Consider the following 26378-nt stretch of genomic DNA (forward strand, 5'->3'; position numbering starts at 1 on the left):
TTTACTTTGTAATATTTTATTGGGAACAAGTTAATCACATTTAATTCACTGCACATCAACCCTTCACAATAGTTTATTTTGGATCTAGGATCAATCAAATATTAATTTAATTGGTTTATTTGCATAGTAGGCTACATTCAGAAAACCAAGGTAGACAGTATACGAGAATCTCAACACATTTTTGTTTATCAACTCATACACGAGGCCTGCATCGAATCACTTTTTGGTTCACACCCAACAGGACATCTTCTATGCAAACGTCAATAGTTATGGCACTGTCAGTTTAGATTTTTTTTTTATTAAATGTACTTTTTATTTCTTGTACTGTATTGTCTGAAACATGTATTGGCAGGTGCTGAATAAAAGTTACATTAAAACGAAAACTTATCCAAAAATAAAAACACATTAAAAATTATGTTGAGGTTTTGATTGAGTCTGTCATGATCCAAAAAAATGGCATCTAGCTGAAAACCAGAACTTAAGTTCTGATCTTAGTGCCTGTACCGAGACCAGACATTACGATGTGTACCGCATCCTTTAAAAGCTAGCTCAAAAGCAGTAACAACACAGAAACACACATTCTTAGACATCATCGTTCTCACATTAAGCTGAACAGGCAATAGGCAGGAAACGGTGACAGTTGGACACTTGACGACCATGGCCCCTAGACTTCTGACAAGAACATGGCTTCACACAAATCAGAAAGTTAGCAGACATCTTCTCTGTCCGTCCAAGGACATTTCACTGCAAGGACGTCAGCCTTGCACAGAAATGCAATGGTTTGGACCAAACCAAACCCTCTTTATTCACATTACAGAATCTGAATTAAAGGGTCTTTAAATAATCAGTGACATTTCCAGTGTTTTCCCAAAGGTACATCCCTCCCAAAACTGCCTCCCCTTCTCCCTACTGACCACAGCCCAGTCCAGGCAAAAGACAAACAGAAACAAGGCCTTTAGAAAGACACTGTAAAAAGATAACAATAACATAACCAAAACCAAGAGCACATTTTGGAGTAACAATGAGTATCTGAGCATGAGGATGATCAATCAGAGAGCTGAGTGGGCAGAGACCCTTTAACCTTGCATGGATACCTCGTAGCCCCACATCATCATAACACGTTTCACAGGAATGTAAAGAAAAGAGCGGCCGAAAGTTAAAAACAGACACAGGATTCATTGGTACACCCGACAGTTGACAACGAATAAATAACGCCGAGAGGGTGAATAAAACTTTGTATACTGATTGATTTCCCCCAGGTAAGCAAGTCACTGGACGCTCGGTAAAATCGGCCCTCCCATACTCTTAAAACCCAGACGTGGAGTTTATTTGAGTGGCGAAGAAGCGTTTAAGGAGAACTTCAGAACCATATATCTGTTCTGGTGGGCTGTGGGCGGAGAGCTCTTTATTTAAAATCCATCGTGTTAATCTGTGCTTCAGTGACATCATCATCATCATCATCATCATCGTTGATCTCCAGATGAAAGAAGGGCATCAAGCTGGACCTTTCACACGGGGAGTGAAGTGCCACAGAGAAAGTGTTTTGGGGGAGGAGAGGCAGGTGGCGTTGGTGGGGGTCAGTACTGGAAGGAGATGACGGCGTTGACCCGGTAGATGTGGTAGGCGCGGTTCCAGAACACGCGGGTGAAGTAGTTGGTGTAGGGGGAGTAGTTGAGCTTGATCTCGCTGCAGAAGCGCCCGTGCTTGGAGAAGGAGTAGATCTCTCCCCGGTCGTACACCACCTGGTCAGCGAGCAGCGGCGGAGAGGGAAAAACAAAGAGCACATCAAATACACATTCATCTCGGTTGGATTCTCGTTGTCAAGGCTTGTTGGAAGCGCTTTAAGATTGATTGATTAATTGGTTCATAGAGCAAATAATAATAATACTCTTTATTATTCAACCACATTTCAAATTGTGTTAAAAATAACATTAACATGATAAAAAGACATATGTAAAACAAAAACAGATGGCTTTATCGGGCTAAGAAACTAACAGTTAGGGATGCTAATATCTAGTTTGGGCCAATGGCACAAAGATACTTTTGACCCCAGATATGTGCGAGTGAGTGATTGGCTCAAATAATGAGCGACTAAACAAATGAATGAATGAACGTGTGCCTAAAAGAGTGAGTCAGTGAGTGAATTAATCAGTGACTGAATGAATGAATGCGCAAGTGAGTGAGTAAATGAATGAGGGGGGCGAGTGGGTGTCCCTGGACTCACGTGTCCGTTGGAGATGTCCAGCAGGTCTTTCATGCGGCAGGCGGGCTTGTGGGTGTACTCGTTGCAGAGGGATTCCTCCAGGATCACGTAGTTGGTCTTCTGGGAGGTCAGGATCTTGTACACGTCCTCCGCCGACCTCCTGGCGTACACCTGGCAGGTCTGGTGGAGCCCCAGAGAAACACAGATCAACTCTCGTGGGAAAGGAGGGAACATAACCGCTTCTTTTGGTTCAAAGGTGAGTGTAATACGGTAAGAGTGCCGGATTCTCAAAAAATGGCCGATAAAACGGGCAAGGGACTAAGGATTCACGGCCGAACAGATACGCGCAGCAGAGCGGAAACTTGACGGATACGCTCAAGCTGACACCGTAGAAGGAGAACAGGTTTTTGTCAACTTCTTTTCTTTATCAACATTCATAGACGTGGCGTGAGACAGGGAATCTCGCGTTTGAACGCACCTAACCCATTTTGTGGACCCAGACGACCAAGTGTACTGTTAAATCAATCACAAATGTAAATGTTTATCATATATTTTTTATGTTATATTATATTTGATACATTATAACTGCCTCAGTGGAAAAATCAACAGGCCAAGCACCTGTTTGAACATGAAACCCTGGATATTTCTTTCCCTGCCAGAGGTTCAAACCCTCCCGTCATTGGCTGGTGGGAGGTGTTCATTCTGAACCGTCAGATGCAGGGTCAGGGGTCAGGGGTCAGGGGTCAGAGGTGGGCACTCACGTCCTCGCTCCTCCTGAGCAGGCGGATGTCGAAGTAGAGCGGGAGGCTGGTGACGGCCAGCCCTGTGCACAGCTTCACCACCCCCATCACCTGGGGACTGCCCCCGAACACCGTCCCTGGGGGGGCCTGGGACCTGCGGGCGGGGACCACGGGGGGACGGGGACGGGGGGGAGACAAAGAGTGAGAGAGTGAGCGGGTCAGTAAGTGTGTTAGAGGGTGCATGTGTGTGTGAGTCTGAATCCCTCACCGTCAGTCGATGGGACAGAGTAGGCACCACACAACGGGAAGTCTCACCTGATCCAGGTGACCAGCTCCACTGTGTCCGTGTCGTAGATCTCCTGCAGCTCAGACAGCTCTCCCAGCACCCGGGGGAAGTACTGGCGCCGCCGCCGCCCAGGGCAGATAAGAGGATCAGAGGAGAGGGTGAGACAGTAGCACTCACACCACTCACACGGTGCACGCGCTGTAGGGCGAGGAAGCTCACCTCTCTCCACAGACTGAAACCGATGATGGTGGGAACGGCTGTGCTTAAGATCAAGGCCTGGAGAGAGCGAAGAGAATACATAAATGATCAAATCATGAGACAAGGGCTGGGACTCAACAGGGGATCGTGCGAGACCTCATTATGACAGGGCGGGAGTCTTACCAGCACTACGGGGTGTATGGAGCGGAGCCTGAGCCACCTGAACACGGTCATCCAGAGGTCAGGGGAGCACACACCGAACGCCGTCAGCATGCACACGTGAGGCGTCCACAGGTACTTCAACCTGACGCGAGAGGGAGGTCGCGAGGGGAGAGCTTTAACTAATCCCTAGATAGAGAACTGCCGAGCTGATACCTAGTTAGCTAACTGCAATACAAAAGGTTGACACTCTTCATTCTATGGGATTTTACCGACGATTGTGCTTTATAACTCTGGATTTTAGTTGTACATGTACATGATATTGTAAAATAATGTCTGGCAGTACTTTAGTATAATTTACATTTCACCTTGTTTATAAAAAAAAAAATTGAAGACTTTATTTGTGCTTTGGCAATGGAAAGGGTTAATTTTCCATGGCCAGTTGAATAGTAGAGAGACGTACCCCTCAGACACCATGGCCAGCCCTCCAAACAACACTGTGTGGATCACGTGGTAGGCCACTTCAGGCTGCTCTCCTATTCGTCCGTCCTCCAGCCTGAGGTTGGTCTTCATTGGCTGTCCCCTGTAAAGCAGGAAGTAAAGAGAGAGCATAGTACAGAGAGCGAGTGCAAGAGCGAGGTGGTTTTCCTTTGTTGTGATTCTGAACCACGACCACTCGCAATACAAATTGAATGGGTTCTAAATGGCCGTGCATTAGCTAAAACCTTAGTATCGTTAGCCATGCTTAATTAACCTTTGAAGCTAAACGATCGATAACGAAAGCTTTTAAGTGCACGTGTAGCTGTGGGAGCTACCTCAGCCTGGCGTAGACGGTCTGCAGGGTGGATATCAGACACACGGACAACACCAGCAGGTAGAAGGGCAGCACCGAGGCCTGGGTCAGCCGCAGGAACAGCTCCTGGCTCGGCGACTGGAAGCCATCTTGGCACAGCAGGAAGTTGGTCACAAAGTCCCTGCAGGGGATCGATATAGATAGCAAATCAAAAAACATGGATAAGAAGTTGGCTTGTTAAGCTTTAAATTAAAAGCTGGCCTTCCAAAGATAATGTGTAATACTAATAATATTTTTTTTTATATAAATACTACTTCAAAATATACACATTATTGCAGATATGTCCTTTAAATGCAAGTACAATTAGTAGTATTAAGTAATAACGTAAGTATTCTAAAAGTATCTGTGTAACAATTAACTGTTTACGGACATCTTTTAAGCCAAATAGGCCATTGAAGCGACACATAAGGCTACATAGATTTAAATAATTTTATATTCGAAATTTTGCAGCTGTGAAGTATAAATCCTGTTATACTCACGTAGTTCTGTTGAAGCCAAACTTCACTTCTAAGAACTTCAAGAAGAAGTCACTCTCACCGGTTGGAAGGAGTTTCTGTGAAAATGAAATACATAAATAACAACATCAAATTATTCTCACTATGACGGTTTACTACCATTAAGTTATGTAGCAGATGTTTTTATCCAAAGTGATCTATACATTATGAAGTCAGTTTGTGTGCATTTGAGATTCTACAAGTAGGGGAATTTCAGAAAAAAAAAGGAGAAATTCTAAAAAGTGTTTTTGAAAGGTTTTAAGGATTAACCTCAACCCTCATTTCTTGTAACATCCCCTCTTTAATTGTACAGTCCTCTCTAGTGTTTCGCGCTCCAACGTCCCCTTGCTGGACCCCTATGGCTGTCACCATGTCGACCACAGGGCAGCCACCCCAGACTCACCTTGACCAGGTAGCTGAAGGTGATTCCTGTGGTGAACACCAGGTAGAAATGGAAGAACAGCTTCAGCAGTCGGGCAAAGATCGGACCCACCTTCAAGTTTTGCTGAAATTACAGAACAAAAAGTATATTCAGTGCCACTGTGCTATTGACACCGCAGCCGCGGCGATGCACCACTGCAGAAATCTGAGAGCCGCTGCTTAAATCCCTGACGAGCAGAGAGCAGAGAGAGGAGAGGAGGGGATAGGAGAGGAGAGGAGAGGAGAGGAGAGGATAGGAGAGGAGGGGATAGGAGAGGAGATGATGTGAGAGCGCTCCATAGTATATCTTTTTCAAAAATCTACAAAAAATAGCAATTATTTAAAACACCTCAAAATCAAACTATTTACTTCCTCATAAGTTTTAAAAGCCCAGTTTACCCTCCATCATCAGATCAAATATACTTCAATAACTCCCAGACAGGAAAACTAGGAAAACGTCCCTATTCTAGATGTGAGAGAGCAGCTAACTCTACCTGGAAGTACCTGGCCAGTAGGGAGCCAATCAGCAGGCAGAGCAGGGGGCAGCCCAGGAGGCTGGGACTCTGGAAGCGGATGACGTAGACCAGGGCCAGAGAGCTCAGGTACACCCGGTGGACGTCCACCACCTACAGGGTACCACGGCCAGAGAGAGAAGTGTGAGGGCTTTGACATGCCTAATAAGGTCATACACAATGTATGCATCGATCTATAAAACATTAACGGGCAACTTCAATGGAAGCATCCACAATTATCTAATCCAGCTAACGTGAGATACATCTTGATCATTCAAATATTGTACAGTTATACATGTTATGCAGTGTAAAGAACTTTTATTTAATTAGAGTTAGATATTTAGCAGACTCTTGTTAAGATATATATTAAAAACAATTGTGGTTGAGATATCACCCCAACAACTGGTTTATGCCGTTCCTCATTCCAGACTCCAATCACTCACTATCTTACACACACACACACACACACACACACACACACACACACACACACACACACACACACACACACACACACACACACACACACACACACACACACACACACACACACACACACACACAGAGCTACCTTGCGCGTGGGCACCAGGTCAAAGGCGTCCAGCAGCAGGAGGCACAGGGCCTGGACGAAGAGAACGTAGTGGCTGTGCTCCCACAGCAGCAGGAAGGAGAAGGTGGTGGCGCTCACAGTCAGGTGGCAGAACAACTACGAGGACACGGGCACACAGGGGGGGCTTCCTGTTAGCAGAACATTTTATCTCCCGTCTCGTCTGCTCGGCTCAATGAGAGCAGCTGTGACCTCTGTTGTGTGAAGCGCTCGTGTTGCGGTTAAAAGACGCGTCCTGTTGTGACGCACTCGGATACAGAGGCTCCTATTGTGCACTTGACTATCACTGATAAAATGATAATTTTCACGAATCGACTAACCTTGCTTTTACTAAAGAAGGCCCCCCTTTGTTCTGGGTGTGCAGGGACTCAAAGGTTGATTATTTGAATGTTCCCTTTGTGTCGCGTTGGGTAATAGCGTCTGCTAAAGGATTAAGCCTGAATGTAGGACGGTGGGGACCAGAGCTTGACATAAAAACGCGTAGAAAGTAAGTGGATCAAGCCAATCCTGTATATCACACCATCATGGTCTTAGTTTACCCATGTAATCCAAATTCAAGGAGAAGACATGGGACTACTACACGTGTCACATGTCAGTGAGACAAACGATTGGCTGATACCGTATGTTACTGAGGTCAAAGGTTCCCAGGGGAGGAGCCTCACCTCTTGGGAGGGGCCAACACTGTTGCTGAGGAAGCCGGTGAGGGCGGCCACCTGCCAGGAGAAGTACGGCAGCGCCCAGTTCTCCCGCAGTGGGATGGCTTGGTCCAGCTGGGTCGTATCCGACCTGCACGCCACAAAGAGATCCATCCTCTCAATTATTATTTTTATCTTGAAACGTTTGAAAAAGATTAAAAAAAACACGATTCAACTTTGCCACCTGTGCGAGTTTTCAAATGAAACTAATGTCTAGGTTAATCGATGTTTCCTGCTGCGAAGGTAAAAGCGGAAAGTTGTCTGTGTGTCTTTCTGGCAGTTGGTCTCAGCGCTCACTTGTTGATGACGAACCAGGCCACGGCCAGCATGCCCGCCACCCAGGTGCCACTCATCACCCAGCTGGTGACGAACAGGGCGGTGACGTAGAGCGCCTGAAGACAGAACACCGCCCCGATGTAGAAGCAGATGGGGTCCATGAAGTCCTGAGGTCAGGGGGGTGGGGGAGAGAGTGAACAGGGGGTTGCTGTTATTTCGAAGATATGGTTCTATGATTAGTAATGTGAGTGGGTGAGTGAGAGAGTGAGAGAAGGAAAGAGATTTAGAGAAAAGGAGAAATACCGATAGACAGACCGCAAGTTAATGATGTATGACTCAAGAGTAAGGGAATGTGATTCCCCTTTTGGTGTGGATATGTCGTGACATGTAGATCCCCCAGCCCTCCAAAAATAAACACCAGATCCAGATTTTTACGTAACAAAAGAATCCCATTAGACCCTGACTCACCTGGCTTTCTGTGACTCTGTACACGAATGCAGTGATGATTTCTGGGTAAAGAGACAAGCGCTCCACGGCATTGATGGTCTCCCCAGAGATGGTTCTGTTATCCACTGTAAGCTCCAAGACGCCTTGAAGACCACACGTAAACACACAGGAATAAAAGTTTGAGTAACAGGACTTCATGTGGATATGGAGGTGAGGTGACATTCAATTCTGATAAAACAACATTCACCCATTTCAAAAGAAGGTGCGGACAGCATGTGTTTGAAGTAGTAATAGTAGAAGCCACTGCCTCCCTGCAATGAGATCTCTCGTTCCAGCTCCTAGCATACAACACAATGAAAAATTGCATCCAATTTTTTTAACAATTGTTCAAAAGATTGACCAGGAGGAAGTGTAACTGAATGCTATCACCTGAACACACATCACGTCACGCTCACCTGGCGGTTTGAAAACCAGAACTTCCTGTCATGGTAGGTGGACAGGTAGCCCGTGTAGACCGCGCCGCACGCGACCGCCGCCAAGCACCCAAAGAACAGCTTCACGGCACGCTGCAGAGTGCCCGCTGGTTGGAGAGAGACAACCGTTAATAAACATGTTAGACGTCTGTTTGGATCTATGGAGATGTGTGCGAGAGACCTGGAACGATTGTTGGTAACAAAAATGTTGACATGGATCAGGGTATTTTTTTGGGAGCCAATAGTGAGAATCAATATAGTGACATTGGATGAACGACTGCTTACTAGCTACGACTAAAGTATCAGTAACCTAGTTATTACCGTGTAAGTGTGCAGACACCCAATCTGACAGGAGAGACACTACTGATAATATTTAGATTTATTTATATTTTGCATTTATGGCATTAAAGCAGACGTTTTAACACATTCAGACACCGACGGCGGGGTCAACCGTGCAAGGTGATAGCCCGGTCATCGGGAGCATTTAGGGTGAGGTGTCTTGCTCAGGGACACCCAGATGACCCCGGGAGTGAACTAGCAACCTTCCGTTTACAATTAAACCCGCTCTAAGCCGTTCAACAATACTAATTGGCAGTATTTGTGTTTACATACTTACACTTTGAGCTGCTGTTACACTTTTTATCGGAGGACTTTTCGTCGGTAACGCCATTCTCCTGCGCAGCATCTGCCTCCTCTCCGCTGGGCTCCTTCTTGCCCTCCTCGGTCACCTCCTCGCCGCCTTTCTCTTCCTCTTGGTTGCTCTCCGTCGAGCACTCATCCACAACTGTTAATAAAAACTAACTTGTTAAGATAAGCTTGTAGTTATCACGGCATGGAAAGGACTCATTTACACCAAGTTCAGGGTACAACGTTGACTATCAGCATTGGTAGTGAAGATAGCATGTTAGCATAGCCTAACTTACGTGCAGTTGGAGAGTTGAGCTCCGTCGGCGGCTCTTCGTCTTCTTCTCCGCCTGCCATTGGGTTTGTTCCTCGGCATCTTAATTCAGCCATTTCCTCAATATCACAGACGAGGATCTCGTCCCGCTCCAGGAGAACACAGCATGCTATGTCATTAGCATACGTACGTCAAGCGAATGCCTCTTATCACCTCGGTATTTCAGGTCCAGTAACACTACTCCCGGTGTCATGGGGGCTAAAAGTGGGCTGCGGTTCCGACCGCTTCGGTGTCGCGAACAGCGGCTCAAGGTTGTGTGTCAGGAAGGGGGGAACTTGGCATGTCGCTAGCTGCAACGACCGCAGCCACCCAGTGAAGCTGTTGAGCTGCAGCCTGCACTTGACTCAGAATAACACTAGTGTCCAAGGAGGAAATAGCAAGAGAAAATAAACACTCGATCTCAGCCAGAGATGAGATGCTTTGAAAATGTCCATCGATGTGTCAGTGGTGTACCGTGACATGGCCTAGGGGAGTGCTAGGGTTGATGGTGGTGACACTCTGAATGCTTATTACCACTGGAAAATGGATGTCAGAATATTGACAGTCAATATTGCTTCACCCTATTTGAGAGTAGCAGTTTCATCACGATTTCTGGCCCCAGAATCACTCAACAATAATTGATATAGGCCTACGGACGACGAAATTTGTATTTTCTTTTTCGTTCACCTTGGTTGGATGCCTTCGTGACATATCATGTTATATTTGAATGGAAGGCTGCAGGAAACGAATCATGAATGATCATGTATGAAAGTCGTTTTAATACTTTTGAATGACAAAATCATTTTCCACTTCATTTTTCTTTTCAAAACATTTGAACTTGAACTTCAGTGACAAACTATGGACAATATATAAAATGATGCATACATCTAAATAAAAAGGTACAGAAAATAATCTAATAAAAATTTGATCATTAAAACCTTTTGAATTTTAAAAAACATTTAAACATTTTCTATGACTAACTTCTAGACATTTCCAAAATGCAACATGAACTGCTCCAGTGTAGAAGGCTTCCTCATTCTTTCAAAGCCGTCGTTTCTGCTTCAGCCGACAGCGCAAAATGAAGCTGCGCACAAGGCAGAATGGGTATACCCAGGCTAAGCGGGCCCTACGAACCAGTCCTAGTTATTTCTGTGTGGGAAAAAAAGAAACATCTGAATAAAGATAGAAACGAGATACATGTTAATCTTCTAAACAACAATCCTCTTGAAGTGATATGTGTTTGTTGCACCGGCTGTAGTCTCACCTGTGCCTTTACACCTGTTCCCAAACTCCTTAACCGGACACCGCTCCACCATCACCTTCAGAAGCATGGTCACCTGAGGACTCTTGGAGGCGATCTTCACCAGTGGCTCGTCATCACTGCTGTCGCTCGATAACCCTTCGTCAATGCAACAACATTTGGTGGTCGATAAATCACAAGTGAGGCTGACGACAATCAACTCATGCAATCAATATTGAACACAATTGCCATGAGACATCCTGCGATTCATTTGATGTAAAAATCTGAGTTAGGCAAGTATATTTCCACAACGCGCCTTGACTATATATTAATTTCTGCTTTCATTAAGTTGCAATTCATTTAGCAGAGTGTTCTACTTAGCATGTGGGAAGCTATTCGGAACCACACTCTCTAAAATGCTAAATTGCAGAGAATCACAGTCATATTCCAGTCAACCCTGACAAGTCAACGAGTCCCTAGTTCTTGTTCAAACAAAGCACCGTGACCTGAATTCCCCTCTGATTGGGGCGCTCTGTTACCATTATTGCAAGCCCTTTGTCTTTTCATCTTCTTGGTGACTATGGCCTTTTCTGATGGTCCTTGGTTGTTATTCGAAGGAGTTTGGTCTCTCTTCTCTGTCCTCTGGCCATTCCCTTGCGACAAACTTTTGTTTGTCCCGTCTTTGAGCGGCTTCTTTAACAGGTTGAGCAGAGGTTCGTCCTCAGAGCTCTCAGCTGCGGTTGCTGTTCAACAGAAATCACAACAGTCACATCAGGAAAGGGGGGTCTTCTGAACGGTAATACAAAGGGACATCGGTACAACGTAAAACCAACCTGTCCTGAGAGAACTGGTTTATTATCATTACTTGAACTAGTATCATGTAGCGGTAATACCATGCATCCTGGGTGCCCTTTTGGGGGGTTTGGATGTAGACCTCTGGGCCGGTGTGGACCTGGTCTTGGTGCCGGTCTTGGTGGTGGACTGGTTCTCCTTCCTGCCCAGGTTCACCCGCGGAACGTCATCATCATCAGAGTTCCCATATGAGGACTCTGTGTCTGGGGAAAGACCAACGCGTAGACCAGCGGATATCAGCTGATACTCTTTGAGGTAGGGCCGGACAGGACTCCGCATTTGCTAAATTAATAAAGGCTCAAATAGTATTTGTAAAAACTAAAAGGTCTGGGGGCCGTCTTCTTACTCGGCTCATAGTCCGAGTCGTCACTGGAAGACCCTGGATATGGAGGGGAGAACAACAAGGTAAGGTGGAGAAATACTAAATAAAAGGAATTATATAAATACTTAGTAATACACACATAAAAATATATTCACAAAATACATTAAATGTTAAATAATGAAGAATTATTTTTCCTAACTCTAACCCTATTTCCCCAATAAATGTATACGTTTAGTGGCAAAGAAGAGTCACATATGTGGACTAAAGCTGTCATTTGTTCTCAAGTGTAAAGAGGACCGCACCTGTTCTTTTTTTCTTTTTGTTAGTTCTGCGGCTGCTCTTGAACTCGATCGGATTTGCCTCCTCTTTCTTTGAAGGTCGAGTGTTTGTAAATTTGCTCAATGGTTCGTCATCTGAGGAGTCATCTGTCCAACGCAACACAAAGAAGATAAGGTTAAAGGGGAGCTACGACATTATGAATCAAAATCGAACCTGGAAACAGCTTATGGCTAAAAGGGTGAAATATATCAGGTCAGACCCTCAGAGATGAGGGTCTGACCTGCTGTCTGCTCAGACTGTTTCTCCTCCGTTGTCTTCTTCGTTAAGTTCACCAGAGGAACATCATCTTCATCATCAGAACTATTCAGTACTGGGAGGACCAATAGGATAATAGATGACCAAATGCAGTGATATCCAACACAAGGCAACACTAAAGCTAGGACTTTCTGTCATTACCATCATGTTCTGCGGTTATGTTTGTTTTATTCTTAGGCGATTACAAATAAGAAAATTGCTGCAAAGAGCTTTAGAAAAACCTAAAATATATTATTTATTATAAAGGCATAATGCTGTATACTTGTTAGTAAAATACAATTTATTGAATGATTGCGTCATTTGTTAAATTAAAAATATATAATTATATTATATTATATGAATTAATTTTGAGAAATAAAACACTTTGGCACTTTGACTCCGAGTGTATTTTGTGAAATTAGAAAAAATAATATATATATTCACCTGCTGTTTTACGTGTATGGATTTTTTTAGATTGGTTCTGATTGGCTGAAGCTTTCTTTGCTACACGAGACTTTGCTACTTTGGACAAGGGCTCATCATCTGAGGAGTCTCCTGTCAACACAACACAGGGAATATAAAGTTATAGACACAGAAATACATCTAGTATGAAATATAACATGTTGTGTCTGAGGGGCCTCAGAGTTGAGGGTCTGACCTGCTGTCTGCTCAGACTGTTTCTCCTCCGTTGTCTTCTTCGTTAAGTTCACCAGAGGAACATCATCTTCATCATCTGAACTATTCAGAACTGGGAGGACCAATAGGATAATAGATGACCAAATACAGTGATATCCAACACAAGGCAACACTAAAGCTAGGGCTTTCTGTCATTACCATCATGTTCTGCGGTTATGTTCGTTTTATTCTGAGGCGATTACAAATAAGAAAATTGCTGCAAAGAGCTTTACAAAAGTCTAAAATAGATTATTTATTATAAATGCATTATGCTGTATACTTTTTAGTAAAATACAATTTACTTAATGATTGAATCTTAAATTAACAAAATAGAATTATATTATATTATATGAATTACTTTTGAGAAATAAAACACTTTGGCACTTTGACTCTGAGGTGTATTTTGTCAAATTAGAAAAATTAACTGTTTTACGTGTATGGATTTTTTTAGATTGGTTCTGATTGGCTGAAGCTTTCTTTGCTGCACGAGACTTTGCTACTTTGGACAAGGGCTCATCATCTGAGGAGTCTCCCGTCAACACAACACCGGGAATATAAAGTTATAGACACAGAAATACATCTAGTATGAAATATAACACACCCTGGAAACAGCTGAAGACAGAGGAACTCAAATGTGTTTGTGTCATTGTATAGAAGATTATTTCCAGTCTTGCTAAAGATATAATGTGAATAATGTTATAACGCACTAGGATTATCTTTATTTAACTCCACCTACCCTCATGTTGTGTTTCCGGAGCCTCAGAACTGAGGCTCTGACCTGCAGTCCGCTCAGAAGTTTTCTCCCCCTTTAGCTTCTTCAGTACGTTCCCCAGAGGTACATCATCTTCATCATCCTCATCATCAGAACTGTTCAGAACTGGGGGGACATAAAATGGTAGATGATAAATGGTAAAAGGGAATCTGACAGAATCTATTGGTCACATGAGACTTGATTTAAATTATTTCCATTATGTTCACACTCAATGTAGATTATATAAAATTATGGTAATTACATGTAATCCATAAAACACTTTGATGTGTAATTTGTCACGTTTAACGAGGCATCACCTGCTCTTCTTTCCCCCATATTGATGCTTCTAGAACGGTTCTTATTGGCCGAGGCTTTCTTTGATGAGCGAGTTATTGCTACTTTGGACAAGGGCTCATCATCTGAGGAGTCTCCTGTCAACACAACACAGGGAATATAAAGTTATAGACCCAGAAATACATGTAGTATGAAATATAACATGTTGTGTCTGAAAGGCCTCAGAGATGAGGGTCTGACCTGCTGTCTGCTCAGACTGTTTCTCCTCCGTTGTGTTCTTCGTTAAGTTCACCAGAGGAACATCATCTTCATCATCAGAACTATTCAGAACTGGGAGGACCAATAGGATAATAGATGACCAAATGCAGTGATATCCAACACAAGGCAACACTAAAGCTAGGACTTTCTGTCATTACCATCATGTTCTGGGGTTATGTTAGTTTTATTCTTAGGCGATTACAAATAAGAAAATTGCTGCAAAGAGCTTTAGAAAAACCTAAAATATATTATTTATTATAAAAGGCATAATGCTGTATACTTGTTAGTAAAATACAATTTACTGAATGATTGCGTCATTTGTTAAATTAAAAAAATATATATTATATTATATTATATGAATTAATTTGGAGAAATAAAACACTTTGGCACTTTGACTCTGAGGTATATTTTGTGAAATTAGAAAAAATAATATATATTCACCTGCTGTTTTACGCATATGGATTTTTTTAGATTGGTTCTGATTGGCTGAAGCTTTCTTTGCTACACGAGACTTTGCTACTTTGGACAAGGGCTCATCATCTGAGGAGTCTCCTGTCAACACAACACAGGGAATATAAAGTTATAGACACAGAAATACATCTAGTATGAAATATAACACATCCTGGAAACAGCTGAAGACAGAGAAACTCAAATGTGTCCGTGTCATTGTATTGAAGATTATTTCCAGTCTTGCTAAAGATATAATGTAAATAATGTATTATAAGTTATAACGCACTAGGATTATCTTTATTTAACTCCACCTACCCTCATGTTGTGTCTGTGGAGCCTCAGAACTGAGGGTCTGACCTGCAGTCTGCTCAGAAGTTTTCCTCTTCTTTAGCTTCTTCAGTACGTTCCCCAGAGGTACAACATCTTCATCATCCTCATCATCAGAACTGTTCAGAACTGGGGGGACATAAAATGGTAGATGATAAATGGTAAAAGGGAATCTGACAGAATCTATTGGTCACATGAGACTTGATTTAAATTATTTCCATTATGTTCACACCTCGGTGTAGATTATATAAAATTATGTTAATTACTTGTAATCCATAAAACACTTTAATGTGTAATTTGTCACGTTTAACGAGGCATCACCTGCTCTTCTTTTCCCCGTATTGATGCTTCTAGAACGGTTCTTATTGGCCGAGGCTTTCTTTGATGAGCGAGTTATTGCTACTTTGGACAAGGGCTCATCATCTGAGGAGTCTCCTGTCAACACAACACAGGGAATATAAAGTTATAGACACAGAAATACATCTAGTATGAAATATAACATGTTGTGTCTGAAAGGCCTCAGAGATGAGGGTCTGACCTGCTGTCTGCTCAGACTGTTTCTCCTCCGTTGTGTTCTTCGTTAAGTTCACCAGAGGAGCATCATCTTCATCATCAGAACTATTCAGAACTGGGAGGACCAATAGGATAATAGGTGACCAAATGCAATGATATCCAACACAAGGCAACACTAAAGCTAGGACTTTCTGTCATTACCATCATGTTCTGCGGTTATGTTCGTTTTATTCTGAGGCGATTACAAATAAGAAAATTGCTGCAAAGAGCTTTACAAAGTAGTAGTGGTAGTTATTACTTGCACTTGCTTCTATGAACATCTTTACTGTACTGACAGCGATATATTGTTTCACTTCTTATTACAAATGTACTTATTGTAAGTCCCCTTGAATAAAAGCGTCTGCTAAATGCCCTAAATGTAAATGGAAACAAAAAGATAAAATATATTATTTATTATAGAGGCATTATTCTGTATACTTATTAGTAAAATACAATTTATTTAATGATTGCGTCATTTGTTTAATTTAAAATATATAATTATATTATATGAATTACTTTTGAGAAATAAAACACTTTGGCACTTTGACTCTGAGGTGTATTTTGTCCAATTAGAAAAAATAATATATTCACCTGCTGTTTTACGTGTATGGATTTTTTTAGATCGGTTCTGATTGGCTGAAGCTTTCTTTGCTGCACGAGACTTTGCTACTTTGGACAAGGGCTCATCATCTGAGGAGTCTCCTGTCAACACAACACAGGGAATATAAAGTTATAGACACAGAAATACATCTAGTATGAAATATAACACATCCTGGAAACAGCTGAAGACGGAGAAATTAAAATGTCATTGTATTGAAGAAGATTATTTCCAGTCTTGTGAAAGATATGATGTAAATAATGTATTATAAGTTATAACGCACTAGGATTATCTTTATTTAACTCCACCTACCCTCATGTTGTGTCTGTGAAGCCTCAGAACTGAGGCTCTGACCTGCAGTCCGCTCAGAAGTTTTCTCCCCCTTTAGCTTCTTCAGTACGTTCCCCAGAGGTACATCATCTTCATCATCCTCATCATCAGAACTGTTCAGAACTGGGGGGACATAAAATGGTAGATGATAAATGGTAAAAGGGAATCTGACAGAATCTATTGGTCACATTGCTTTCTGTCGCTAGAAACAAGATGTGTGTAAGTCTTCCAAGCAACAATCCTCTTAAAGGGATATGTGTAGTCTCACCTGTGCCTTTACACCTGTTCCCAAACTCCTTAACCGGACACCTCTCCACCATCACCTTCAGAAGCATGGTCACCTGAGGACTCTTGGAGGCGATCTTCACCAGTGGCTCGTCATCACTGCCGTCGCTCGATAACCCTTCGTCAATGCAACAACATTTGGTGGTCAATCATCTCGTACAATCAATATTGAACACAATTGCCATGAGACACCCTGCGATTCGTTTCAAGTAAATATAAGAGCAAGTATATTTCCACGACACTTCTTGACTATATGTTAATTTCTTTCGAGGGTATCATAGAGAGAGTGGACTCGTCTGCAAGGGTGTCTCCTGTGGTGGTCGTAAAGAAGAAGACCGGCGGGCCGCGGCATTCGTCTTTGTGTGGATCGACGTGAGCCAAACAGAGCAGTGGTGACAGACAGTCACCCATTGCCACACATCGAAGAAGTCTTTCGTGAGCTCCGTGGTGCAACTATGTTCTCCACAGTTGATGTACAAAATGCCTAGCATCAAGTCCAGCTACATCCTAGCAGCAGAGACCTTACCGCGTTCATAACGCATGACAGACTTTTTCGTTTCACTAGAGTCCCATATGGCCTGGCCTCAGCCCCCAGGGCCTTTCAACGGATGACGTCTCTGATCCTGGCAGATCAACCAGGTGTGCAACGCTAGTTGGATGACATCATAGTATACAGAGAGAGACCCCTGCACTTCATGAGACAAGATTGAAAGCAGTCCTCCACTGCCTACCAGTGAGTGGGTTGAAGCTGAACACAGCGAAATGCCACATCAGGAAGACTGAGTTGTCCTTTCCTTGGGCATCTCGTTTCTGCCTCTGGCCTACAGCCGGACCCTGGCCATGTCCAAGCTGTGACTCAAGATCCCCCTCCTCATGATGCTCAGTCGCTACGTTCTTTTCTTGGCCTGACTGCGTGGTATTCAAAGTTCATTCCTAACTACGCCACACTTATGGAACCTCTTCGTGCTCGACTTCTAAAGTCTACTGATTTCCATTGGGCCGAGGAGGTTAAAGACATCATAGCTACAAGTCCTGCTCTTGCCTTGTTCGATCCTCCCTTGCCAACAGTCGTCACTCACAACATATGCGTCAGATTACGAGAACCATCAAGAGCCTGAGCTGGAGATGGCGGCTGTTGTTTCAGCGGACTTTGCAGCAGTCACTGCTGAAGTCCTCTCGGAGGCCTGTGATGCATGTGCCGTGCTCCAGAAGCACGACAAAACTGCAATCACCCATGTCGCCCCGCTGCGACCTGTGCCGACTCCCACTGCAGCCTGGGAAAAGCTGGCAGTGGATATTGTGGGACCTATACAGACTGCACCTCCTGACTGCCACGTTTGCAATCACTCTTGTTGACTACTACAGCCGATGGCCTGAGATGGCCTTCTGCTCAGCTGTTCCCTCAATGACTGTGAAGACCTTTCTTGCCACTGTGTTTAGTAAAATGGTAGATGATAAATGGTAAAAGGGAATCTGACAGAATCTATTGGTCACATTGAGACTTGATTTAAATTATTTCCATTATGTTCACACTCTGTGTAGATTATATTAAATTACGTTAATTACTTGTAATCCATAAAACAATTTCAGGTGTAATTTGTCACGTTTAACGAGGCGTCACCTGCTCTTCTTTTCCCCGTATTGATGCTTCTAGAACGGTTCTTATTGGCCGAGGCTTTCTTTGATGAGCGAGTTTTTGCTACTTTGGACAAGGGCTCATCATCTGAGGAGTCTCCTGTCAACACAACACAGGGAATATAAAGTTATAGACACAGAAATACATCTAGTATGAAATATAACATCTTGTGTCTGAAAGGCCTCAGAGATGAGGGTCTGACCTGCTGTCTGCTCAGACTGTTTCTCCTCCGTTGTCTTCTTCGTTAAGTTCACCAGAGGAACATCATCTTCATCATCAGAACTATTCAGAACTGGGAGGACCAATAGGATAATAGATGACCAAATGCAGTGATATCCAACACAAGACAACACTAAAGCTAGGACTTTCTGTCATTACCATCATGTTCTGCGGTTATGTTCGTTTTATTCTTAGGCGATTACAAGTAAGAAAATTGCTGCAAAGAGCTTTACAAAAATCTAAAATATATTATTTATTATAAAGGCATTATGCTGTATACTTGTTAGAAAAATACAATTTACTTAATGATTGCATCATTTTTTTTATTTATTGTTTTTATTAAAAAAATAGATGTATATTATGTGAATTACTTTTGAGAAATAAAACACTTTGGCACTTTGACTCTGAGGTGTATTTTGTCAAATTAGAAAAATTAATATATTCACCTGCTGTTTTACGCATATGGATATTTTTAGATCGGTTCTGATTGGCTGAAGCTTTCTTTGCTGCACGAGAACTAGCTACTTTGGACAAGGGCTCATCATCTGAGGAGTCTCCTGTCAACACAACACAGGGAATATAAAGTTATAGACACAGAAATACATCTAGTATGAAATATAACACATCCTGGAAACACTTGAATACAGAGAAACTCAAATGTGTCCGTGTCATTGTATTGACGATTATTTCCGGTCTTGTGAAAGATATAATGTAAATAATGTATTATAAGTTATAACGCACTAGGATTATCTTTATTTAACTCCACCTACCCTCATGTTGTGTCTGTGGAGCCTCAGAACTGAGGGTCTGACCTGCAGTCCGCTCAGAAGGTTTCTCCTCCTTTAGCTTCTTCAGTACGTTCCCCAGAGCTACATCATCTTCATCATCTTCATCGTCTTCATCATCCTCATCATCAGAACTGTTCAGAACTGGGGGGACATAAAATGGTAGATGATAAATGGTAAAAGGGAATCTGACAGAATCTATTGTTCACATTGAGACTTGATTTAAATTCTTTCCATTATGTTCACACTCTGTGTAGATTATATTAAATTATTTAATTACTTGTAATATATAAACCATTTTAATGTGTAATTTGTCACGTTTAACGAGGCATCACCTGCTCTTCTTTTCCCCATATTGATGCTTCTAGAACGGTTCTTATTGGCCGAGGCTTTCTTTGATGAGCGAGTTATTGCTACTTTGGACAAGGGCTCATCATCTGAGGAGTCTCCTGTCAACACAACACAGGGAATATAAAGTTATAGACACAGAAATACATCTAGTATGAAATATAACATCTTGTGTCTGAAAGGCCTCAGAGATGAGGGTCTGACCTGCTGTCTGCTCAGACTGTTTCTCCTCCGTTGTTTTCTTCGTTAAGTTCACCAGAGGAGCATCATCTTCATCATCAGAACTATTCAGAACTGGGAGGACCAATAGGATAATAGGTGACCAAATGCAGTGATTTCCAACACAAGGCAACACTAAAGCTAGGACTTTCTGTCATTACCATCATGTTCTGCGGTTATGTTCGTTTTATTCTTAGGCGATTACAAATAAGAAAATTGCTGCAAAGAGCTTTACAAAAATCTAAAATATATTATTTATTATAAAGGCATTATGCTGCATACTTGTTAGTAAAATACAATTTTTTGAATGATTGCGTCATTTGTTAAATTAAAAAATATATATTACATTATATTATATGAATTAATTTGAGAAATAAAGCACTTTGACTCTGAGGTGTATTTTGTGAAATTAGAAAAAATAATATTCACCTGCTGTTTTACGCATATGGATTTTTTTAGATCGGTTTTGATTGGCTGAAGCTTTCTTTGCTACTTTGGACAAGGGCTCATCATCTGAGGAGTCTCCTGTCAACACAACACAGGGAATATAAAGTTATAGACACAGAAATACATCTAGTATGAAATATAACACATCCTGGAAACAGCTGAAGACAGAGAAACTCAAATGTGTCCGTGTCATTGTATAGAAGATATTTCCAGTCTTGCTAAAGATATAATGTAAACAATGTGTTATAAGTTATAACGCACTAGGATTATCTTTATTTAACTCCACCTACCCTCATGTTGTGTCTGTGGAGCCTCAGAACTGAGGCTCTGACCTGCAGTCCGCTCAGAAGTTTTCTCCCCCTTTAGCTTCTTCAGTACGTTCCCCAGAGGTACATACTCTTCATCATCCTCATCATCAGAACTGTTCAGAACTGGGGGGACATAAAATGGTAGATGATAAATGGTAAAAGGGAATCTGACAGAATCTATTGGTCACATGAGACTTGACTTAAATTCTTTCCATTACGTTCACACTCTGTGTTGATCATATTAAATTATTTAATTACTAGTAATATATAAACCATTTTGATGTGTAATTTGTCACGTTTAACGAGGCATCACCTGCTCTTCTTTTCCCCATATTGATGCTTCTAGAACGGTTCTTATTGGCCGAGGCTTTCTTTGATGAGCGAGTTTTTGCTACTTTGGACAAGGGCTCATCATCTGAGGAATCTCCTGTCAACACAACACAGGGAATATAAAGTTATAGACACAGAAATACATCTAGTATGAAATATAACATGTTGTGTCTGAGGGGCCTCAGAGTTGAGGGTCTGACCTGCTGTCTGCTCAGACTGTTTCTCCTCCGTTGTTTTCTTCGTTAAGTTCACCAGAGGAGCATCATCTTCATCATCAGAACTATTCAGAACTGGGTGGACCAATAGGATAATAGATGACCAAATGCAGTGATTTCCAACACAAGGCAACACTAAAGCTAGGACTTTCTGTCATTACCATCATGTTCTGGGGTTATGTTCGTTTTATTCTTAGGCGATTACAAATAAGAAAATTGCTGCAAAGAGCTTTAGAAAAACCTAAAATATATTATTTATTATAAAGGCATAATGCTGTATACTTGTTAGTAAAATACAATTTACTGAATGATTGCGTCATTTGTTAAATTAAAAAAAAATACATAATATTATATGAATTAATTTTGAGAAATAAAACACTTTGGCACTTTGACTCTGAGGTGTATTTTGTGAAATTAGAAAAAATGATATATATTCACCTGCTGTTTTACGCATATGGATTTTTTTAGATCGGTTCTGATTGGCTGAAGCTTTCTTTGCTGCACGAGAACTAGCTACTTTGGACAAGGGCTCATCATCTGAGGAGTCTCCTGTCAACACAACACAGGGAATATAATGTTATAGACACAGAAATACATCTAGTATGAAATATAACATGTTGTGTCTGAGGGGCCTCAGAGTTGAGGGTCTGACCTGCTGTCTGCTCAGAAGTTTTCTTCTCCTTTAGCTTCTTCAGTACGTTCCCCAGAGGTACATCATCTTCATCATCCTCATCATCATCAGAACTGTTCAGAACTGGGGGGACATAAAATGGTAGATGATAAATGGTAAAAGGGAATCTGACAGAATCTATTGGTCACATTGAGACTTGACTTAAATTCTTTCCATTATGTTCACACTCTGTGTTGATCATATTAAATTATGTTAATTACTTGTAATACATAAAGCCCTTTTATGTGTAATTTGTCACGTTTAACGAGGCGTCACCTGCTGTTCTGTTCCCCCTATGGATACTTCTAGATTGGATCTGATTGGCCGAGGCTTTCTTTGCTTGACGAGACTTGGCTACTTTGGACGAGGGCTCATCATCTGAGGAGTCTCCTGTCGACACAACACCGGGAATATAAAGTTATAGACACAGAAATACATCTAGTATGAAATACATCCTTGAAACAGCTTAAGTCAGAAAAACTTTAAAGTAGCCTTGTGATTTTATTGTAGAAGATTATTTATAGTCTTGTGAAAGACATAATGAACTAATATCGCACAAGGATTACTGTTATTATATTCCACCTACCATCGTCTTGCGTTTGACCCTCAGAGTTGAGGGTCTGACCTGCTGTCTGCTCAGACTGTTTCTTATCCTTTAGATTCTTCAGTACGTTCACCAGAGGAACATCATCTTCATCATCAGCACTGTCCAGAACTGGTTGGACATAAATATAATGGCAGACAACAGCCCGAATTATCAAGAAGAGTTGCTGAATTGCATGAATGACTATCTTAAAAGTGTCTTAAATTGTTCCAACGTTAAGTTTTTCTTACCACTTTTGTCCCGTTCCTCCATTTTCCGAAAGCCTGTTTTGCCGTCCTGTTTACGCCTTTGTCTTTCGGCTTCCTCGTCTGAGTCGCTGGGGTCCAGCCGCAGATGGAGCTCTGAGGAGGAGTTACAACAGAGAACCAGGATGAGAGCAGGCTCATCATTTGTATCTCCTCACCTCACCGCATCCAAGGATATCATCATGTATTCGACAGAAAGCAACATCAATGGGAGACTTTTCATCCCTACGAACCAGTACTATTTCTTACTGTGTGGGAAAACAAGAAACACGTGAATAAAGATAGAAACAAGATGCGTGTAAATCTTCTAAGCAACAATCCTCTTAAAGGGATATGTGTTTGTTGCACCGGCTGTAGTCTCACCTGTGCCTTTACACCTGTTCCCAAACTCCTTAACCGGACACCGCTCCACCATCACCTTCAGAAGCATGGTCACCTGAGGACTCTTGGAGGCGATCTTGACCAGTGGCTCGTCATCACTGCTGTCGCTCGATAACCCTTCGTCAATGCAACATTTGGTGGTCAATCATCTCATACAATCAATATTGAACACAATTGCCATGAGACACCCTGCGATTCGTTTCAAGTAAATATCAGAGCAAGTATATTTCCACGACACTTCTTGACGATATGTTAATTTCTTTCGAGGGTATCATAGAGAGAGTGGACTCGTCTGCAAGGGTGTCTCCTGTGGTGGTCGTAAAGAAGAAGACCGGCGGCATTCGTCTTTGTGTGGATCTACGTGAGCCAAACAGAGCAGTGGTGACAGACAGTCACCCTTTGCCACACATCGAAGAAGTCTTTCGTGAGCTCCGTGGTGCAACTATGTTCTCCACAATTGATGTACAAAATGCCTAGCATCAAGTCCAGCTACATCCTAGCAGCAGAGACCTTACAGCGTTCATAACGCATGACAGAGTCCCATATGGCCTGGCCTCAGCCCCCAGGGCCTTTCAACGGATGACGTCTCAGATCCTGGCAGATCAACCAGGTGTGCAACGCTTTTTGGATGACATCATAGCTGAACACAGCGATAGGCCACATCAGGAAGACTGAGTTGTCCTTCCTTGGGCATCTCGTTTCTGCCTCTGGCCTACAGCCGGACCCTGGCCATGTCCAAGCTGTGACTCAAGATCCCCCTCCTCATGATGCTCAGTAGCTACGTTCTTTTCTTGGCCTGACTGCGTGGTATTCAAAGTTCATTCCTAACTACGCCACACTTATGGAACCTCTTCGTGCTCGACTTCGAAAGTCTACTGATTTCCATTGGACCGAGGAGGTTAAAGACATCATAGCTACAAGTCCTGCTCTTGCCTTGATCGATCCTTCCTTGCCAACAGTCGTCACAACAGATGCGTCAGATTAAGAGAACCATCAAGAGCTGTGGCTGTTGTTTCAGCGGACTTTGCAGCAGTCACTGCTGAAGTCCTCTCGGAGGCCTGTGATGCATGTGCCGTGCTCCAGAAGCACGACAAAACTGCAATCACCCATGTCGTCGCCCCGCTGCAACCTGTGCCGACTCCCACTGCAGCCTGGGAAAAGCTGGCAGTGGATATTGCGGGACCTATACAGACTGCACCTCCTGACTGCCGCGTTTGCAATCACTCTCGTTGACTACTACAGCCGATGGCCTGAGATGGCCTTCTGCTCAGCTGTAACCTCAATGACCTTTCTTGCCACTGTGTTTAGTAGGGAAGGAAATCCACTTGAACTGGTCACTGACAATGGCCCTTTGTTCCAGCTGAGTATTCAAGGACTGTTTCCAGACTGCCAGGATTGAAGGTAAACCTTTGAAAGCCTTTGTAACTGAGTTTCTGCATACATACAGAGCCACTCCCCATGCCATAACCTCAGTATCTCCTGCCGAGACACTGCATTGTAAACTGCTCAATACAAAGCTAACCATCAGAGGTCTCCACCTCACATGGCCTCTTAAAGATCAAACAAACCTGAAACAGAACATCGAGAGGAAACAAGAGAAAACAAAACGGTACACAGATCAACGACGTTGTGCAAAACCACCTTCTTTCCAAGTTGGTTCTTCTGTTCGCATTCGGAAGCCTGGAATCACTGCAAAAGGACATTCAAAATTCACCCAGCCCTTCAAGGTGGTAGCTCGGAAAGGTTCTGCCACCTACATGCTTTCTGATGGGGAATTGCGGAATGCCATCCACCTTGCACCGACACCCTCCATGGGTTCCAGTGCTTCTACATCACAGCGGGATGATGCTTGTGTGCTACCAAGCACATCTGAACCACCTGAAACTGTACAGTCCCCTCCCCCCTCTCCCAGGGTACCAAGAGTGAGACGTGTCCCAGTGTGGTCCAGAGACTATGTGACTTAAAAAAGCACACAGAAAAAAAAATAAGAAAAAAAATGATGTCACCATGTTCATCCTGCATTTTTGCTGAAATTTGTTTACTGTTTTACTAGCCCATAATTTTTCATACTTTTGCTACTATGCTACTACTAAAGATGAAGTGTCTTTTATATATATAGATTGCTACAACTAAAGATAACGTGTTTTTTTATGTATCTAGATTACTATAACTGTTGTTTTAGTTTTCATTGATTGTTCTTGAAGTACTGATATTCTTGTGCTACAGTACAGAGTTTAATTTCCTACGAAAGGAATATGTGGTATAGTGCAATGCCCATTGCGCACTATACCACATATTGCCTATGCCACCAGAGTTGTTCATATAATACGCACGTAAGAACGGAGGTAGAACAAAACACGGAAGTGGATTAAAAAGCATGTTATGAATCTTCTCCGTCTCTCACTGCTTTATACTTAATATCCACTTACATACACAACAGTATGCTTGCTCAATGGTTCGCATCTGAGGAGTTATCTGTCCAACACAAAACAAAGAAGATAAAGTTCAAGAGAAGTGGAGGAGTTACAACAGAGAACCAGGATGAGAGCAGGCTCATCATTTGTGTCTCAACACCTCACCGCATCCAAGGATATCATGTATTAGATAGAAAGCAATATCAATGGGAGACTTTTCATGTGGATTAACATGACAAATGTAATACTGCTGTCATATAGACTCAATAACGTTACATGCTGTTGTAATTACCTGATGGGCCGTCTTTGATACAAGTATGTGATGTGTCTGTGACTTTATCCATTTTAAACAGCACAGGCTGCCGGGAAAAAAACGTTGTTGTTGTCAGAACGACACTTTTGATTAGAATTGTCGTTTGAAAAGTTTATTTACGGAAGGCGGTTTAAAAAGTGCGCCCGTCGCACTCTGATGACGTATGATGACAGTAGTGTGACGCAACACATGACGTCATGTAAAGATCATGCGACAATCAGAATCAGAATCAGAAAGGATTTAATTGCCAAGAAGGGTTTTACACCAACCAGGAATTTGGCTTGTTGATTAAGGTGCATACATTAAGACAATAACAATGAACAATGAAGAAGAGATATATATATATAACACCATATAAACAAGCAGGAACATAAGCGATCAATTAAAAAAGGATAAAATAGAATAAATAAATTAAATAGCAATAGCACCAGACCAGA

At 42.4% G+C, this 26378-nt stretch overlaps 2 protein-coding genes across 6 annotated transcripts; both read right to left on the reverse strand.

Moving 5' to 3' along the window:
- Nucleotides 1-7: 7 nt before the first annotated feature.
- On the reverse strand, nt 8-9676 carry LOC130375393 (probable C-mannosyltransferase DPY19L4). The gene is made up of 19 exons (XM_056582290.1): nt 9287-9676; nt 8980-9147; nt 8346-8470; nt 8138-8228; nt 7912-8033; nt 7465-7610; nt 7135-7258; nt 6437-6571; nt 5848-5979; nt 5337-5438; nt 4919-4992; nt 4402-4560; nt 4050-4169; nt 3611-3731; nt 3449-3505; nt 3259-3341; nt 2965-3097; nt 2225-2383; nt 8-1742 (listed from the first exon to the last, which is right to left on the reverse strand). Exons 1-19 carry the CDS (start codon nt 9375-9377, stop codon nt 1578-1580), a joined length of 2307 nt encoding a protein of 768 aa, XP_056438265.1. The 5' UTR covers nt 9378-9676; the 3' UTR covers nt 8-1577.
- Nucleotides 9677-9709: 33 nt separating this feature from the next.
- On the reverse strand, nt 9710-26103 carry LOC130375391 (nucleolar protein dao-5-like). Of its 5 annotated transcripts, XM_056582282.1 has the most exons (37): nt 25921-26097; nt 23197-23331; nt 22819-22929; nt 22571-22699; nt 22261-22374; nt 21967-22068; nt 21753-21863; nt 21300-21389; nt 21083-21196; nt 20752-20892; nt 20444-20539; nt 20000-20089; nt 19783-19896; nt 19433-19591; nt 19109-19219; nt 18646-18735; nt 18429-18542; nt 16791-16925; nt 16505-16645; nt 16186-16296; nt 15581-15670; nt 15364-15477; nt 15031-15171; nt 14707-14817; nt 14248-14337; nt 14031-14144; nt 13699-13839; nt 13396-13482; nt 12946-13035; nt 12732-12842; nt 12274-12363; nt 12017-12139; nt 11739-11771; nt 11434-11595; nt 11080-11283; nt 10565-10699; nt 9712-10449 (listed from the first exon to the last, which is right to left on the reverse strand). In XM_056582282.1, the coding sequence occupies exons 1-37, from the start codon at nt 25970-25972 to the stop codon at nt 10427-10429; spliced, it is 4119 nt and encodes a 1372-aa protein (XP_056438257.1). In that variant the 5' UTR covers nt 25973-26097; the 3' UTR covers nt 9712-10426. The 5 variants fall into 5 exon arrangements, with proteins under 5 accessions (XP_056438262.1, XP_056438257.1, XP_056438258.1 ...); XM_056582283.1 differs by lacking the exon at nt 13396-13482 and having other exon boundaries at nt 9713-10472; XM_056582285.1 differs by lacking the exon at nt 12274-12363 and having other exon boundaries at nt 9713-10472.
- Nucleotides 26104-26378: the final 275 nt, after the last annotated feature.

Source organism: Gadus chalcogrammus, chromosome 22, assembly GCF_026213295.1.
Source record: "Gadus chalcogrammus isolate NIFS_2021 chromosome 22, NIFS_Gcha_1.0, whole genome shotgun sequence".
NCBI classification, from domain to species: Eukaryota; Metazoa; Chordata; class Actinopteri; order Gadiformes; family Gadidae; genus Gadus; species Gadus chalcogrammus.